The 18,075-nt window shown below is 42.5% G+C and overlaps 1 protein-coding gene across 2 annotated transcripts in view; it reads right to left on the minus strand.

Moving 5' to 3' along the window:
- Positions 1 to 18,075, minus strand: part of stxbp5a (syntaxin binding protein 5a (tomosyn)) — a 113,810-nt gene that overhangs the window by 57,723 nt on the left and 38,012 nt on the right. For both annotated transcript variants that reach the window (XM_008286162.1, XM_008286163.1), the window contains exons 3-4: positions 13,341 to 13,422; positions 11,890 to 11,990 (exon numbers count right to left, since the gene is read on the minus strand). In XM_008286162.1, coding sequence (XP_008284384.1) covers positions 11,890 to 11,990; positions 13,341 to 13,422 — 183 coding nt within the window. The remainder of the gene's footprint in view (positions 1 to 11,889; positions 11,991 to 13,340; positions 13,423 to 18,075) is intronic.

Here is an 18,075-nt window from a genome sequence, read left to right on the forward strand (position 1 = left end):
ACCAACCGGTGACCCATGTACACGGGCTACAGTCCCCGGCACAGCGGTCGTGGGTTCAAATCCTGCTCATGGCCTTTTCCTACAAGTCCTTCCCCCATTCCTTTCCCCCCACTTTCAAAAAGGCCAAAAAAAAAAAAAAAAANAAAACTGACACTGAACATAGAATCAGGCTGTATGTAATGTAATCCTGGAAAGCATCAAAATAAGCCAACGCCTAATGTTTTAACATCCATCCATCCATCAGCTCTCCACCTTAATCCTCACTAGGGTCGTGGGGGGCTGGAGTCTATCCCAGCTGACTCCTGGACAGGTCACCAGTCTATCACAGGGCTACACTTAGAGAAAGACAACCAAGCACACTCACATTCACACCTACGGACAATTTAGAATCACCAGTTAACCTCAGCATGTTTCTGGACTGTGGGAGGAAGAACCTGGAGAGAACCCACACTGCACGAGGAGAACATGGAGACTCCACGCAGAAAGATCCCGGGTGTCCTCACCGGGACGCCAACCAGCGACCTTCTAGCTGCGAAGCGACGGTGCTAACCACCGAGCCACCTTGCAGCCCTAATGCTTTAACATCCTTATATTAGCAATGCACAAGTCGGGACGCACTCTGCTACCAATGAGCCACATAAACTGTACGTGGGGCTTGTTGGTCTAGGGGTATGATTCTCACTTTGGGTGTGAGAGGTCCTGGGTTCAAATCCCAAACGAGCACATTGTAGTGATGGTCCTTAACCCTGTCTGCTCCAGGGGTGCCTCAGTCTGGCCGGACCCAATAGAGTGTGTATATATGAAAAATACCGACCCTCTAAGCTGTTTTTTTGAGTATAACTAATGTGCATCATGCATTTGCACCCAAAGTGCTTTTGTTTTTCAATTATTTGTTAACAAGTGATAGAAATGTTGGGAAACTCAACATATTTGATATAAATTATAATGTTTGTTAAACCTCTTAATCAGCTGGTGGGTTAAACAGGCAAGTTATCTTTAAAAATAAAATCAAATCACAGGTGCTGTGAGAACTCCACTGGTTGAGCTGGTGATCCATGTTCACGGGCTACAGTCCCCGATGCAGTGGGTTCAAATCCTGTTCGTGGCCATTTCCTGCAAGTCCTTCCCCCATTCCTTTCCTCCCACTTTCCTGTTTCTCTCTCGCTGGACTGTCCTATCCAATAAAGGCAAAAAGGCCAAAAAACCCCTCAAATAAATAAAATGACAACCATTTATTAGCCAAAACCTGTAAAAACAGACAGAATCTTTCGATCTTTAACTTTCCAACAGTCCTTGAACTACTCATCTGTGGCGTGCTGTTGTGTCTGGGAATCTAGTCAAGTCTAAGATTAAAGTTGGGATAGTTCATCAAAATCACTTTACATGTCTCATTTTTAAAAAATCAAAAAATAACTCTTTGCATTCAAAAGATTTTGCAAAAAACTAAATATTCTACGACACAACTGTGAAGCCATGACAGTCAGTAGTCATGATACAAAAATATAGGGGTTTTTTAGTTGAACTGCAGGAAGTGTGTTCACAGCAAACAGGATATGTATGAAACCACATTAAAAATTATTTATAGTACACGGAGCCGTCCTCCTTCATGTTGCTGTGAAAAATGAACCTGCAGTGAGTTAAAATGTGACAGGAACGAAACACCGCTCAGGGTTCAGAGGGTCGAAGCACAGGGACGCAAACATTCGGGACACAAGACACAAGTCTGAGTATCTGGGTCTGTCGTATCTAAGTCCGATGATTTATGCATTGGTAGCAAAGGGATGGTAACGGCATCCAGCTACTAAACCTTCTAACCTCTACAAAACAGTTGAGCAGCAAGTGAAGGAAAAACATTTAACCAAGGACATACATGCATTCTCTAAACACACAAAACACAAATCTGTGTAAAGATGCCCTTGCAGTGACTTTCACTGTCTTTTCTGTATATTTAAATTCTCAGAAAGCTTCTCTCTCTCTCTCTCTCTCTCTCTCGCTCTCTGTGTGTCGACCTCATGCTGTTTCTCTGGAGATGTATTGAGATCAGCAGTTCCTGCTGCAACACACACACACACATCTTCCCTCTCTTCCCCAAGGCTCTGCTTAAACACAGGAATATATTCATATTTTTGGAGAGGAGTCAGGCTGCTTGACATAAATCTCATCCACACCAACCCAAAATGTGCACAGACACATAAAACAATATTTAAAATGTACAGTTTACACAGTAAGTCTATGGACAGTTCTTTGGGCTTTGTTCTTCAGCTCATTCAGTTTACTGTAAAATAACAGACACTACATTTAAATGTCTGATGTCGGATTTGATTCAAGTAGGTTTACGTCAATCATAAAGACGTGTGTTGGAGCTGCAGCCCTTTTAACACACTGTGCCCAAAGTTTAGGAGTAATCGGACACATGAAGTCAAAAATACTTCATATTTGGTGGAAGTTATTTTGCAGAAAGTAACTACCAGAAGTCTTTGATGCATAAATATCACCAGTTGGTTCCCTGATGACATAGCCTGGTCTGTAGGTTATGTTTACATATGACGTGGTTTGATCAAAAATGGAGACGCACAAGTTAATTTGCTGTCAGATAACATGCATTTTCAAATTAGCCTTTCTTAAATAGTATTTCTTTAAACACTACAAACACGTTTTGTCAAACATGTTTCTGAGAAGTTGCAGTTGCTTCCTGTAGTTTTCTTAAAGCCTTGTCACAAAGTTACGGAGCCCGTCTGGAGACATCGATAAGAAATAAAAATAACTCGTTCCCACGCATTCGTAAATCGTAGACACGAGTTATTAATGCATGAGAACGACATAATTATCACACAGTGTTTCATCGCAAGAGATCGCAGGATATGGGTGTAGTTCATTCCAAGGTAAACTCAAGTCAAATCAAATCTAAATGCTCCATGTTTAGAGCAAGTCCGCCCGTTATCCTTGATCAACAGCTGGTATGACCTCACTGTGAAATTTGCTCCACAACTTCTCTTGTTTCTTCATATTAGTGATGTGAGGCCACGACTTAACTTAGTCGTTCCCACGCATTAATAACTCGTGGCCACGATTTACTAATGCATGGGAACGAGATATTTTTACTTCTTATCGATGTCACCAGACGGACTCCGTACAAAATGAGGCTATTAACATAAAAACAAATGAAATACAATGGCAGATATGTCTTTAGCTGTTTATGAACATGATTTTTCGGAGGCAGGGCTGCAGGGATTTGAGCTGACTTACTCTAATGTGGACTGTTGATCACTGAGATGCACGTATTTGCACAGGCGCACTTAACCAGAGAAGATGCAACAGCAACATGACCACTTGTGGCATCCCTACATCCAGTGAGCAAGTCAGTCTGCCGGATTTAACATCCTTTTTGCATCTGCATAAACAGACCAGATGCTTATGAGGGCTGGCATGCGTGCACGTGTTTTATTTTAGAGAGATTATATTGTGTCTGCTTGTCTCTGTATTTCTTTGCCTTCTTGTCTGCGCGCGAGTCCGCTGCATGTTTGCCAGCTGCCGATTTGAGTTGATGTAACTGCACATGCACCGTATGCAATATAAATATGTTTGATCTGTGAATGTACCCACATACAAGCTAACTAATTAAGTGTTCTGAGAGCCAGTGTGAGAGGGCCAGCTGAGAGGCAGTGTCAGGAGCATAATTATACAAATTTGTTCACAGTTTGTTAGTGCATGTGTGTGTCCGTTTCTCCATGTGTGTAAATACTGTTTGTGCAGTCGTACTCGCGTCAGCTGTGTTCACACTTGTTGTACGTGCACGTGTCTCTTGGTGAAAATCTCCAGCTTCGAGTGGTCACGACACACAAAGGCAGCTGCCAGCTTGCCGGCTCAGGGCCAAACACATTGCCTCAGAAATGACAGACGCCTGCCACACAGCGCGACTCTGAGACTTACTGCACTGAGGGCTGCATGTCTGAGAGCACAGTTCTCTGCAAACGAACCAGAGGAGAGGGGGGGATACTTCAGGATATCATCTTTTGTGATGCAAGGATTTACAAGACGCTCCAATCAATGAGGATCATACTTAGAAATGGAGTAATTTGTTCCCGCCTGTCATTAGAAATCACACGCTTTGATCTAAAGTGCCTTGATCTACTGATACATGTCCTTTTTCTGAATAACTTTTTATTAAACTGCCCCTGAGCACTGACCGCTGACTGCTGAACGGCTGACGAGACAATAATGTGCTACGAAAAGGACATAGTTCCTGGAATGAAAGGATGTCGCTGCTGCAGTGAAGCAGTGGCAAAATTTGATAAGTGTTGTTATTTAACCTTCGGTACCACAAGCAGTTTGTGGGAATTTTTGTTCGCCTGTCACACTTTTACTTACTGCAGACGCTGCAGCATAAACACCTGGAAACAGCACAACCATGGCTAGAAGTAGAGGAAATGCAAAAATATCTTCTATGGGGCATTATTGTAGCACAACTGTTTGTCCATGGAGGTTGTCTGTCTGTATCTCAATCCATTCGTCTGAAGTGAGATTTGTCAATGTGTAAAAGAAGTTGTCGATCTGTAATCAGGTTTTCAAATGTGTAAAAAATCTGCTCATCTGTATTAAAGCTCGTAATAAGAGTTGTCAATGCGTACAGAGGTATTCGTAGTTGAAAAGTCTACGTATTCAAGTCGAGCTGCTTCCCCATTGGCTGTCCTTTCACACATGACTTTTGCAGCACTTCTACCGTAAGAGATCTGAAACTGAAGCATGTCTAAAAATCAGGGTTTCTGTATCCCTGACTGTCATGGTGGAGTCAGTGATGTACTCATGGTTACATTGAGGATTTCAGATTTTTTTAGTTTTTTACAGGAACTGTTAAAGCCAAAATCATGTTTTTTTGCACATTTCAAATGTAATTTTGATTAAATATCCCAATTTTAGGCTTTAGTTTTGTTCAATTTCCCAAACAGAATGGCACATGGGGGAAAAAAAATTAGCTCGATCATCGACATGAGGCTGAAAATATGATGATTCTGTGTGATTTTACAGATTCTAGCTTCAATAAAAGGTGTCATTTTGTTGATTTAAAAAAAGAAAGAGAGAAAATCTGCGTTTCACACCTGCTGGTGAGTTTTGAGATTCAAAAGGTTGAAGTGTAAGGTACACAAACAAACTAAGAAGAAAACAAGATGATGAGTTATGACTGAGAGAGCTACTAGTCTAATTCCAATATCAAATATACTGATCTCTAATCAAATTCTAATCTCTTCCTAAAAATGCTTATCGGGCCAATAATCTCCTCTGGAAAAAAAATCTGAGTTTCAGAGTAATTAAGATTGCAGATATTCTGTTTGTCATTTCTTGGAATGATGATCTCAGACAATGCAGACAACTACGCGCTTATTAGGCAAGAACAGCAGCAATAACAGCAGCTGATAAACTGTTGAATACCATTTAGACATGGGACAAATTGCCCATCACTAAGAAAGCACAAATCAAATAGAAGTCAATGACACACAGTATCCATTTGGCAAAGCTCCAAAACGGATAGAGTGGCTCTTATCTGAGATGCTAGAGACCCCAATGTACCACAGGGTCTCAGTTAACAAGAATCTGATCTAATATCGGACTGCGTACACACACACACACACACACACACACATGCATGCAGATTGTCTCTACAGCATCTCCTGAGCACTTTTGCCCTCCCTGCCGAGATCCAAATCACAGCTGAAGCAAAGCAGAAGTTAAGTCACCCTCACAGGTTTTTAATGTACGTGCATTTCCTGCAGTAACAAGGTTACATTGGAAAAAAAAAAAAAAATGCTGAGGAGGGAATTAAACCCTTAAATCAACAGCCCTGCAGCAATCTTAATCAGTCAAACATCTCTGATGAAGTGAATAATTACATTCTTTTTTTTTTAGCATTTTAGGTCATTTGATTGACGCTTTACCGATGCCAACAAACCAGTAAGTGGATTTCTGGAGAACGTACAGTTGAAGACAGACTTTCTGACTCTTGCTGGGATAAACCCTCAGATTTCTCTTAACAATATGAAGCTACGCTGATCAGCTTTCATGGGCAGAGACTCAAGCAGCTCTAGTCAGACATATAAAGTTTAACAAGAGTTTTTGTTCAGAACAACAAAATCTCTCCAATCCTACGAAGGGGCAAGTAAAAGTGCAGAGATCAGGTCTCATTTATGTTGGAAGTGTGCATCCTCCCTCCCACACCATTATCTCCCATCATGTCACCCTGTTTTGATGATAGCATCCACATCTGCAGTGCATTCCTGCGAGGCCGGGAGGTGACGAGAGCATCCTACGCCAGAATGACTCGGCAGGATTTCTTTTTTGCGCTCCCTCCGTCCCCACATTCCTTCCCACAGACTGACTCACTGCTCTCTGGCTGAGGCCCAGTCTGTCTCAACTCCTCCTCTCCTCCCTTCTCTCCTCTCTCCTACAGTGCCTGTGATCTGATGTGAATGGATGCTGATGCTGGAGGGCTTTCTGCAACACTGCTTTCACCCATCAACTCACATTCTGATCAGGGGAAGGAGGGGGGGGAGAAGGAGGAAACAAGGTGGGAAAGGAAAGGATCTGCTGAGAGTAATGGAATGGGCCCGATGATGGTTGGCTGAGTATAGATTTCAAAGGGTGAAATGGGGGTAAATAGAAAATAAATGTACACAAAGTGGAGAAATTGTTTCAGCAGAAAAGCTGCAACCAGTGAATGCCACTCAAAACCAAAAGGATAGCAGCACATTTTGGGTGATACAACTAATTGCTTTCTTGCTTGGATATACTGCTGATAGCTCATCGGTTACACTCTACACATGCTGTGTCTTGGTTCGGTATTATTCCCTGTAATAACAGGTTGAGGCATAAGGTACGTGATGGAATGTTTTTTTTGAGTAGACACCTGGAGATTAACTGGTAACCAATGGATGAGGGTAGGTGATTTAATGATCTTAAATTGAAGATATTCTTGATTTTGGAACATGATCTGTTATTCAGAAGGAATGGGCACAGAAAATGTCATTAGATAAATACCAGCAACGTCCAAACGTCCCTACTCCAACTGAACTAAGCAAAAGCATGAGTGGTTGTGACACTATTAGTACAAAGCTTACTGGCCGCATCTTTAAGGTGTTACTTAGATTGCATGATTACTAACTTAGATTATCAACAGGAGACGGCACAGTGGATGAAGGCTAATCTTGAGTGAATCGTCATCCTTGAAATGCATTGCTGTGAATTGTTCTTACCAAAGACTGTGTGGACTCTGAATAGCTGCAGTTTAAGCTGGTTGTGTAAGTCCATGAGCTCAATGACTGTTGTGGTGTTGGAAATCCATGTAATACCTTCATTGATGTAATACACGGCGGTTGCCAGTTTTTCCACCATTTGAGCTTCTGGTAATAGTATTCTGTTTTTTTTTACTTTGTACTTTGACAAACTTGGTAACTAATTCCCGTTGTTTGTGCGTTTCACCAAGGCTATCAATGCTGCAGTGTGTGGGGTTAGCCGGGGTGGTCCCACTTGATCGTAGTACTTTACTACCAAGAGAAGGAGTTTGAATATCTCGGGATCTTGTTCATGAGTGATGTGAAAATGGAGCATGAAATGGACAGATGGAGTGGTGCAGCATCAGCAGTAATGCAGGCGTTGTACTGGACCGTCATGGTGAAGAGGGAGCTGAGCCAGAAGACAAAGCTCTTGATTTACCAGTCGATCTACGTTCCAGTCCTCACATGTGGACATGAGCTCTGGGTAGTGACCGAAAGAATGAAATCGCAGACACAAGCAGCTGAAATGAGTTTCCTCTGTAGGGTAGTTGGTCTAAGTGTTAAAGATCGGGTGTGAGGTTTGAACGTCTGGAGTGGGCTCGGAGTAGAGTGGCAGCTCATTTGGGTGGAAGCCAACTGAGGTGGTTCAGGGATCTGATTACGATGGATGGATGGATGGATGGATGGATGGATGGATGGATGGATGGATGGATGGATGGATGGATGGATGGATGGAATAATTTGCCAACATCTGGCATTAATCCATAAACGTCTCCCTTTTGGGGTGTTTTAATTTCACAAACTACCACTGCTATGTAATCAACTATCTGGAATCATTTGCTGTTGACCATTTGGTCACTTTGTGATAGGGGCTCTGTAGCGGTTAATAATGATTAGCCAGCTAGTTTTATAGGATGGAAAATCAACCAGCATCAAAGCAGCGGAAATATGAATCACCACTTACGGGTGAAAATACGATGCAGTGATGTGTGAGTTGGGCCTGTAGTCTTAAGATGAAGTGACAGGCATTGTAACCAGGCAGCTGTATACACAACTAATCATGCGACCACATGAGTTCACCTAAATCTGGGGGGAAATTTGGTATTCAGATTGTAGATCAGGATTCTAGCCCAAAAGGTTGTCATGCAATCTTTTGCCAAGATCACCCAACCCTACCAGCAGACATACTGCCAACAATGCAGCAGTGAAAAGTTGTTGTTTGTTACACTATGCTACTTTCACCCTTGTTAAATTTAATCTCCAGCTCTATAACTTTGGTACAGACATGTGATTCTATTGATCTTCTCATGTAACACACAAACAAGAGATTTGACAAATTTGCCAAAACAAGAGTTCCTTAAAATTCAGATGAATATCAGTACAACAAACTCATTTCTTTACAAAAGTATACCCAAAACAACAATCTGTCAAGTGACTGATATTCCTAGAAATCCCTGAATCTGTCTAAATGTGTGTCTCTTCCTGCTCTGCTCTGTTAGGAGGCTGCCACGGCACTTCTGGTTGGCTGACTGTCCTTTTGTTGATGGAGGAAAAGGTTGTCCGTCCTTTCCACCTTGACAAGTTAACAAAGAGGTTCCAACAGTCAGCGAAGAGGAAAAGATAAAGGCAGTGGGATAGAGTGGGTGACCAAGACTTTTATTTGTTTTACAGATCTGTCCAATTCAATCCTGCACCATGTGGACCTTAAAAATGGTTGACACTGTCTCTTGGCTTCACTTCAACAGTCACTCTGAACTTCAGATGACACTTCGAACTGTATCTCTGTCTGGAAACGTAACCTCTTGTTATTTCTTTTGACAACTACTTTTTAAAGATAGGATTCACACAACAAAGAGGTGCCCAACTGTCATAAAAATAAACAAAGCAGAGATAACTGAGATGCAGAGATGTTTGTAGCCTTTAGCGCCAGAGGAGCTCTTAAAAGCTTATCAGATTGAAAGACACTTGGCTAAACAGTGTGATAGGAATGTTGGAATAAAATAGGTCCAACAAAACCCTGATGGTCCCATTAACTGTGAAGGTTGCCCCTTTGGGGCAGCTATTATAATAATAACTATAGAAGACTGCGGAGGTGTATATCCGTACTCAGAAAGGGAAAATGGAGTGCTGATCTGCAAACACTTGAACATAATTTAATACCCATGCAAGATACAATTACTTTTCACATAAAGCATTTCATATACTGCTTGAATAAAGATAGAAGACTGAAGTATCAGTTACCAAGTAGGGTTTTCATTCTACGCTTTATTAAATTTGCAAAGTTGTAGGATTTCTACACAACATACGACTTATTCTAAGCCAATCTGAATCCATAAACGCTACATGCAGCTGTGAGTTGGTCACACATTAAAGTAATATCCAATTCTATTATTTTATTGTTTTAATGTAACAGCTTCCATGCAGCTCTCTACGCATGTTTACTCCTGTCTAATGTCCTGAAAAGTCCGGCAGCCCTGCTGGCAGCGCTAAAGGACTCAGAGCGATGCGTCTGATGACTTACGACACGGATCGATGTGCCCTCGCCTATTATTTTATATGTAAGCCCATAAAGCTATCCGAAAGCACATCATCACAGGTTGATGACCACCAGCATGCCAGGATACACAACTACACTAAATTATCTGGCATCAATACACGTCTGTGTTCAAGCAGCAGTTTTCATCACTTCCTCGATCAGCGCATCCCGGCTACTGCCCTCAAATGTTTCTTCTGTGTGTACAGTGTGACATACCCACTGTGTCTGGTTTGGGAGTCAATTAATGCACATGAAATGATGCAAGTCTTTGTGACACAGCTGGTGTTTGTTGAACCTCACACATTAACACCTAAAGACAATTAAGATTCTAGTTCACATGCCTTTGGGAAGCAAGAGGAAACCAAAACCTGAAGGAAAAAAAAAAAAGATGCAAACTTGTTGTTATCGTCAAGTTGAGTTATCGCAAGCTGTCAAACGGTATTCTGAAACAGCAAAGCCCTAAAGTGAAACCGCTGTTAAGGGTTGGAACAGCCAGTCGGATGTTTGATGCTAACATCAACCGGTGAGGCTGTCTCAGGGGATCAGGTATTGGCATTTTCCCCTCCACATGCAACATATTCTGCCTGGATAACAGCTGAGTGAGTCTGAATTTTAAAGGACTGAGAACACTCTTCTTTTTACCCTCCATTTAACTGTTAACTAGCCTTCCTCACGCTCTTCCTTGACTATGTTTTCTACTTATTTCCACCGCTTTAGTCGTACTTTCTCCTCCCCTCTACCCATTCCAAATGTGTCAAGTGAGTTCGCAGCTACTCTTTCCCCATCTTGACATCTCTTAAGATGCACTAACTCCTCTCCTCTCCGATGCCGTGTCTCGAGGTCATTGCGTCGGACGGCGATGCTTACTAAATGTCAGAGGCGCTCGAGCGCCTTCACAAGAACACAACCCGCCTTAAAAGCCGCTGCTGGCCACCTGTCCATCACATCAGCGTTGTCTCAGATCATTGGTTCTGACGTTTACCCCGTTCACCATTTTTCCCAGTGACAGATTACTGGCCAATGATATGATTGGCTCTGATGGGTAATCACTGCATTTGTGATTGGAGGAGACAGTAAACACCAATTTCCTTGAGGTGAGGTGATTCTGCACTTGTATCTCAGACCTTAAACAACCTTTGCTGAAGGACGAAAAAATTCTAGGATTTTGCTGGATGGTCGGACTCTTCACCTGTTAATCAAGCAACTCGGGAATGGCTAAGGAGGTTTAGTAAGAATACTGCTAGATCACAATTTATGAAGACAGATGAATTAGGAGATGGGAAAACACACTTGAAATCAGCTTGCACGTCTAATGGAACAGACGGATGACATGGTTCCAGCGGGTGTTTGCAGAACACTGGTTATAAACAAATGCAAGTGAAATTAAAAATATCTTCATGTTTTCTTTGAGATCTGAATTTTGGAATCGGCTCAAAGGTGGGACCAACGCCTGACCTCGTTGTTTGACGGCTAGAAGATGATGCTAATGGTGGCATCTCGAAAAGCAAAATTTTGTCTTTGTGCATAATGATTAACTCAATCTAAATCTCAGACCTTTGAATTTGGCACACCACTCACATTGGTGGTGTGTGTTTATTTTTCCAGCGTGCTTGTATGTGTGGAAAAACCTGCTGGTGTAAACCTTCAGGTGTTTGGGTAGGCTCACACCTGTGCCCCAGCGAAGGGAAATCCTCAAAGGCAGAGTAAGTGACCCAAATAATGAGTGTTTAGTTAGAGACCAACAGAGACAGAAACAGAGAGAAAATCACAGAGAGATACAGAGAGAGAGAGCATCAGCCTCTCCGTCACCTCCTTTACCCTGTGCACAGCTTTGCAGGCGCACAGACACATTTTCCAAATGAAATGTTGTCTGTTTGCATACAGTCTGAAAGCAAAAACTAACAGTTGACACAAGCAGCAAACTGTGATGCCACGAGTTCATGCTCATGTAGCGCCAGACCAAGTGTGGGGTCTAGCTGAGCACAGAGAGGACTGACAGAGGGGAAAACAGAGGAGGTAGCGGCCGTGAGGTGGACACATCCACTTGGCAGATGGACTTTCTTTGCAGCTTTGTGTTGAACTGCTCACCTCTCTCTGTTGAACTTGAGGGAGTGGAGGATGGCTGGTCTCTTCTGCCTCAGGTTCCACAGGTGGACACTGTCATCAGCCAAAGCACTGACCAGCGCTCCCTGTCACGACAGATTCACGGGGATTTCATTTCATGTTCAAAGGTTAAACAAAGAGAAAAGCGCTCAGATTAAACACAGGTTACATGAAGATCAGAGCTGCAGAAGTTTCCACAAAACAACCCAGACGGCACATTTACTCTGTGAGCATGACATGCATTAGTCACACGGCATCTCAGGAAGCTCAGGCTGATTTTAAATCAGGCAGCTTCCTCCCAGGTAACGACGATGATTCATAAGATGTATATGAGTGTACGTGTGCATGTAGGAGGCACTAAAAATCGTCTCCATCTCCCTGAGGGTTTGTTTTAGCTGCTGAGTCACAGTCAGACAAACACACACACGACTAAGCATTAAATGCTGCATTTCTCATGAACATGATGTAAATCAATATTTTTATTTAAGTGAATCAGAAATCCTGTTCGTATATTTCCAGCTCATCAATCATCACACACACACAAAAAAATGCTTTATAACTTTCAGTGTTGCTTGTAGCTTAACGTGACATATGGACAGAACTGCCTGTTTCAGCTGAGCCACTGCTTACTAAGGGTTGTGCCCTGATTTTAAAAGCAAGGATGCAAGTTGTTAGCCAGTTTATAATGATGATTAAAGCATGCAATGTCCTTCAGAGGAGGCTTTCTGCATCTAATAAAATATGTCAAACTCTAAACGCATCACTAATTTTAATATTGTTTACCCTATGAGCCCTCGGCTATTTTCAGGGTAAATTTATTTTATGTTCTTATCTTGGTCATTATGAGGGCTAGCCACAAAAGCTGTAGCTTGTTTTTTTCTTCTTCTTCAGAACAGTCGAGGCTATCCAGATCTGCTATCATTTAATAGGATATACTTGCAGATTTAAAAAAACAAAAGCCTTTTGTATGATGAAATCATTGTGTTTTTACCTATATCACACTATAAAATGCTTGCAGTAAAGATACCTTTTCATAATCGTATCGATGAGAATGTCTGGAGTCTGGCAATATCACAACCATAATTATGGGATACTCATTGACTTACAAACTAAAAAAAGTATACGCTTAGCACCTAGTGGATTTAAAGTCATTTTTAAGTGTTCACCTACGATGAGTCTACTTGCACAGGAAGCAAACCAGGCAACAGTATTGAGTGTCGTTAACCAGTCAGATTGACATCAAAAGTGTCTCCATGCAAAGTCATTCAAACAATCTTATTTTCATATGCAGTCAAAAGAAACCTTTTTTTTTTTCTCACATTTTTGGAAGGAGAAGTCGTGTGCTTTCATAAATCAGCATTTACATTTTATCAAATGATACAGCTTTGTAAGATATCGCTGGTCCTACCAGAGTCATTTCTGTTTTTGTGACCTACCTCATTGATGAGGAACTGTAGCTGGATGACGGCCGCTCCGCTCTCATGCTGACAGTAACACTCCACACCGGGTCGACCAAACCTGGAAGGTTCTCAGTCAAGGAAGGTACAGTTCAACCAAAGGACAACCAGAACAATAATGTCTGTGTGGGCACCCCAGCATGTGCTGCAACTGCATGAGGTGTTTGTTTCTTGAGGGTTTGAAGCGATTCCTTGAGCAGTTATTTCATAGATGGAGTGTAGGTTCTCCATCATCTCATACACTGAAGTTTTCTGTTGGGGAAACTTGAGTCATGGAGTCCATGTGGATGTTACTTTTGCATGTACTACTCGCTAAAACACTATTGCAAAGCAACTACATACCCCGCCCGGTGGCAACAGTACTCCAATATGGTCGTGGCCTCCCCCAGCAGGACAATGTGCTTCACCAAGGAATATGACAAAGAGCCCAAAGTTGTGCAACAATTGCACAACGTCAGCACTTTAGCATCGCAGCAGAAACCACCCATTCTACGCATCCAGTCCCCAGATCCCAATCTAATCGAGTATCCATGGAAGAAGCCCAATTCCCAAAGGTGCCAACTTGCAGCCCACAAGTCCCAAAAGATTTTCTGGCAGTCCTGGTGCGACACATTACAAGACCCCCCCAGAGGTCATGTGTCCAGATGGGATTGAAGTGTTTTGGGGAGACCTACTCAATATTAGGCAAGTGGTTTTAATGTTGTTGTCATGGTCTACAGCTTCATTGTGTTTGGCCTGGATTACAGAATGATGAGTGAGAGTGAAAACAGCAACGGCAAGGCATGGGCATGGAGAAAACCAAAGAAAGTCTCCAAAATTTTTTGCAAAACCAAACTATTCTGCCACAAGAACACAACATCAAGGCATCACAGCAGAAAGCATCCAGTCAACACATCCAGTCCACAGACCGGACCCGAGGCCAACACAAGGTAAAGATAGCGTCACCATTTACCATGAAGTGGACTCTGTCGACGACAAGCAACATACTGATTGCTAAGCTAGCAAATTGAAGCTTTGTTAACCCTTATTACACTCCCTTGCAGATCCACACATATCACAGACATAAAGTTATTTTAAACTATACGAGTGTTTAGTCTACTTAGAGAAGATCCATTCTCATACATCCGCAGTAGATTGGGGTCTACGTATACTGTGCATGCACACTGCTGCCCTGAAGCTGTTCTAACTACCAGCAATAACATGAATACAAAGCACATCTGTCTGACACAGTGCTTAACTAGTTTGCCTCAAACTTACTTTACTCTGGTCTAACGCTAGAACTCGCCGTCTAACTAGACGCTAATGTCAGATATTTCGTCATAGGTGCTCTTTAATAGAGCAAAAGTTCTTATCTAATTAGCTGATGCAATAATCAGTCGACTAAAACAACAGATACCTGCAGCCCTGGTTGGAATCTCATCAAACTTGGTTCAAGGTCATGACATTTTGTACCTGCTTACTTGTTCCACAACGACATTTTTATGCTATACTAACGAAGCTTGAACATATTCCTCCCCTCCAACAGGGAAAGATCTTCACTATACCCTTCTAGACCCCCCACACGCCTCTGTATCGCCGTATCCTTTCTTTAAAATATTACCTCATTATGTGCCCTTTAGCTATACACCACAGGGATCCGTTTTTACCAGGAAGCATTTAATTTCAGAAGAGTATGCGCTTAATGAATTCACTAAATGTAATTCAGGAAATACTGAAGCACATACAGGACTGCAGATATACAGAAAAACTCGTGTTAGAAGATAGCAAGAATTAAATATATAGTCAAAACAAAATAAGGGGACATTGCTGGAGCTACGGTGATGAAATAGAAATGTACCAGCACTGAGGTGGAGAAAATGGAAAGGAGGAGAGGAGGGGGCAGATATTCACAGAGAAAATTAATCAGCAGAGAAGAGATGGATATTATGTGAGCAGATGAGCAAATAATAGCAGAGAGGGAAAGTGAGAGAGAGGATAGAGTCAAACAGAGATCGACAACTAGGATAAAGGATGCAGAGGAGAGAGAGAGAGAGGGAAGGGGCAGAAGGATGGAGGCTGGAAAAAACGAGAGAGAGACGGAAAGAGAAGGGGACTGACAGAGAATAACGAGTTTCCCTTCTTGAGAAGAGTGAATGGGTGAGCTTACTGATTATATCCATTCATTCTTCCCATGAGCATAGGGACTAAGGTGGGGGGTGGCAATTTTTCATACGGGGGCACACAGAGGTGTAAGACCCTGGGGACGACACTATTGCTCATCATTAATGGGAAAGGGGAGGGAGGCGTTGTGTTTCTGCATACTGCCCGTTACTGTATCCTGCCTGCAGAGCGATCCGGCTAAAGCACCGTTTGACACATGCTGCTACTTATGGATGCAGATTGACCAAGCTGCCCCCCGCCGCCCGCCGCCCTGCATCTGCACATCTACATACCTGGAAAACAGGCAGGATGACACAAGTACAGACAAGGTGGTTTGATTAACCATTAAGTAGGAAGAACACCTCGACAATGACAATAGTAGCAACAGCAGAGTCTAATGCAAACACCAATAATCAAGTCCTTCTCTCCCACAGTGCAAACTTCAGCCCCCAGAGAGGCAACGGCGTAATTTATTAAGTAGTAACGCATGTAATCATTCCTGAAGTGTGCAGCGGCCATCGCGTCGAATAAAGCCGCCACATCCACAAGGTCAGCACCACACACCTTGTTCCATCAAAACAAAATGCCCCCCAAGCTCATTTCTTTTGGTCTGAATACAAAGTAAGGCATATGAACATAAGTGCACGCAGCATAAATATATTTTAAACGGTTCTTCCTCACAGTTCATTTGGTCCTTTGGTGGCTCATTTATAGCTATATTTGACAACCAGGTGTTGTGTGAAAGCGTGGTCAGCACTGCGCTTAAAGCTGCTCCAGTCGATGTTTTTACCTTAACGATGGCTCAAATGACTGCATGCAAATCACAAGGCCCGCATATAGCGATGAAGCCGCAGAGGACCGGTGTTCAGGCTGCAACGTGGCTGTTAGGGCGACTCTCAACAGCACTGTTTCAGATACAACCAGCAGTAAAAAAAATTAAAAAAAACAAGTGCTATCGTAGCTCCTGGATGCATAGACAAGAAACAGTTTGCTAAAAAGCTAATCTCAAAAAAGCCCTGCTGGATTTGTAAGGTGTGCTACCTTTAAAAAAAGCTCATGATTAATCAGAAAGTGTTAAAAGAGAACGATTTATTAGATCTTCAACTTTCCGACAGTCTGAAATGAATCATTTGTGAAATGTCGTTCTGTCAGGAAACCAAATTGTGCTAAAGTTTCCTCACAGCAACTCTTTTCCGGCTGAACTGAATGCTGTGTTTGCACAGAGCAGACAAGTATGGAAGCAACTTTAAAATGTAAATGGTAAAATATATATATCTATCTATAACACCTAATGTCATCCTTTGTTCCCAGTGTGGTGGCAGCGCCTGTGGGCACTTGGAAAAATGTACATGTTGATTTTTAAACCATCAAAGGAAATTCTAATTTCCCTTTTTCTCCTTCCTTCTTGAATCATAGAATTACGACTGCCTCATGCTGCATTTTTTAGTTCTCTCTATTTTCTAGCGACGGCTGTGCTGGTTGAATAGAAGGACTTCACATTGGAGGGAAAAAAGAGCAAACAGTGAATAAAAATGTGACGGGAGCAAAAAAAAAACACAGAGAACTGCTTGGTCTTCAGTCCAGTAGAGAGATCTGGCCAAAGGAGAGCTTACAGTCAGTCCTAAATCACATCAGAGCACATGCTGGTCCCCTCCAAGCCCCATCAGATAGCAGAGGTAACGGACTTGCTTTGCTGCCTGAAAGCTGCCCCTCCGCTCTACAGGTCCATTAAGCTTCGCCCTCCCTCTCCTTAAACAGGCAATTTAAGGACTGTATCTCTGCCTTGACCAGGGAAGAAATCCACCAGGAGATTGAGCAGACTTTATCTGATAGACCAAGAGGGCACCACCAAAACAGCGACGATCGTATCTTCTCCAGCGTCAGCAGCCAACATTATGCTTAGATTCAAAAGCTTGGATTTTCTTACGACCACCAGCCGCCCTCCCTGAGCCCGACTAAACCCCTGAGAGCTTAAGATCCATCTCAGTAGTGATGGAGGCACCTAAGTACTGGAGAGGATCATCAGGAAGCAGAACTGGCTGTAAGACTAGAAACTGGCAGCCTACTTATTTGTCCACCGTTACATTACTGGGAGAAAGTCAAAATTTATATGAAAGAGGACACAATCCTGCACCAAATCTTCCACGGTGGAGTCCAAGATGGCTTCACGGAGCTTCTAAAACTCAGATTCTACAACCGGGCTTATACCTTACAGCCCCTTCAGATGTATCCTGAATACCTGTAGCAGAGAAGATAGCTTCTGCTCCCATATCTGGTGTCTCCAGGTGTCACTGAAGAGGTGAACCACAACTAAAAATGTGTACAGTGCAAAGAAATGCATTTTTCATCAAGCCTGCAGTTTGCTGCTCACTGATGTCTAAACACTTAATTCCAGCCTCATCACTTGGGAATACGTAAACAGAGTGAAAAGTCTGTCATTTTTTATTGGATTTGAGGAACAGGAAGAGATCTTTTCAGACATTTCCTAGAAAGCTAAAACAACCGCTTGTGTTCCTGATGTTTTCATTGTAGGCAGGTTTTGACCATAGACTGTATAAAAGATGGACGTAGCTAC

The sequence above is a fragment of the Stegastes partitus genome, unplaced genomic scaffold (genome assembly GCF_000690725.1).
Source record: "Stegastes partitus isolate 25-593 unplaced genomic scaffold, Stegastes_partitus-1.0.2 Scaffold436, whole genome shotgun sequence".
Taxonomy (NCBI): domain Eukaryota; kingdom Metazoa; phylum Chordata; class Actinopteri; family Pomacentridae; genus Stegastes; species Stegastes partitus.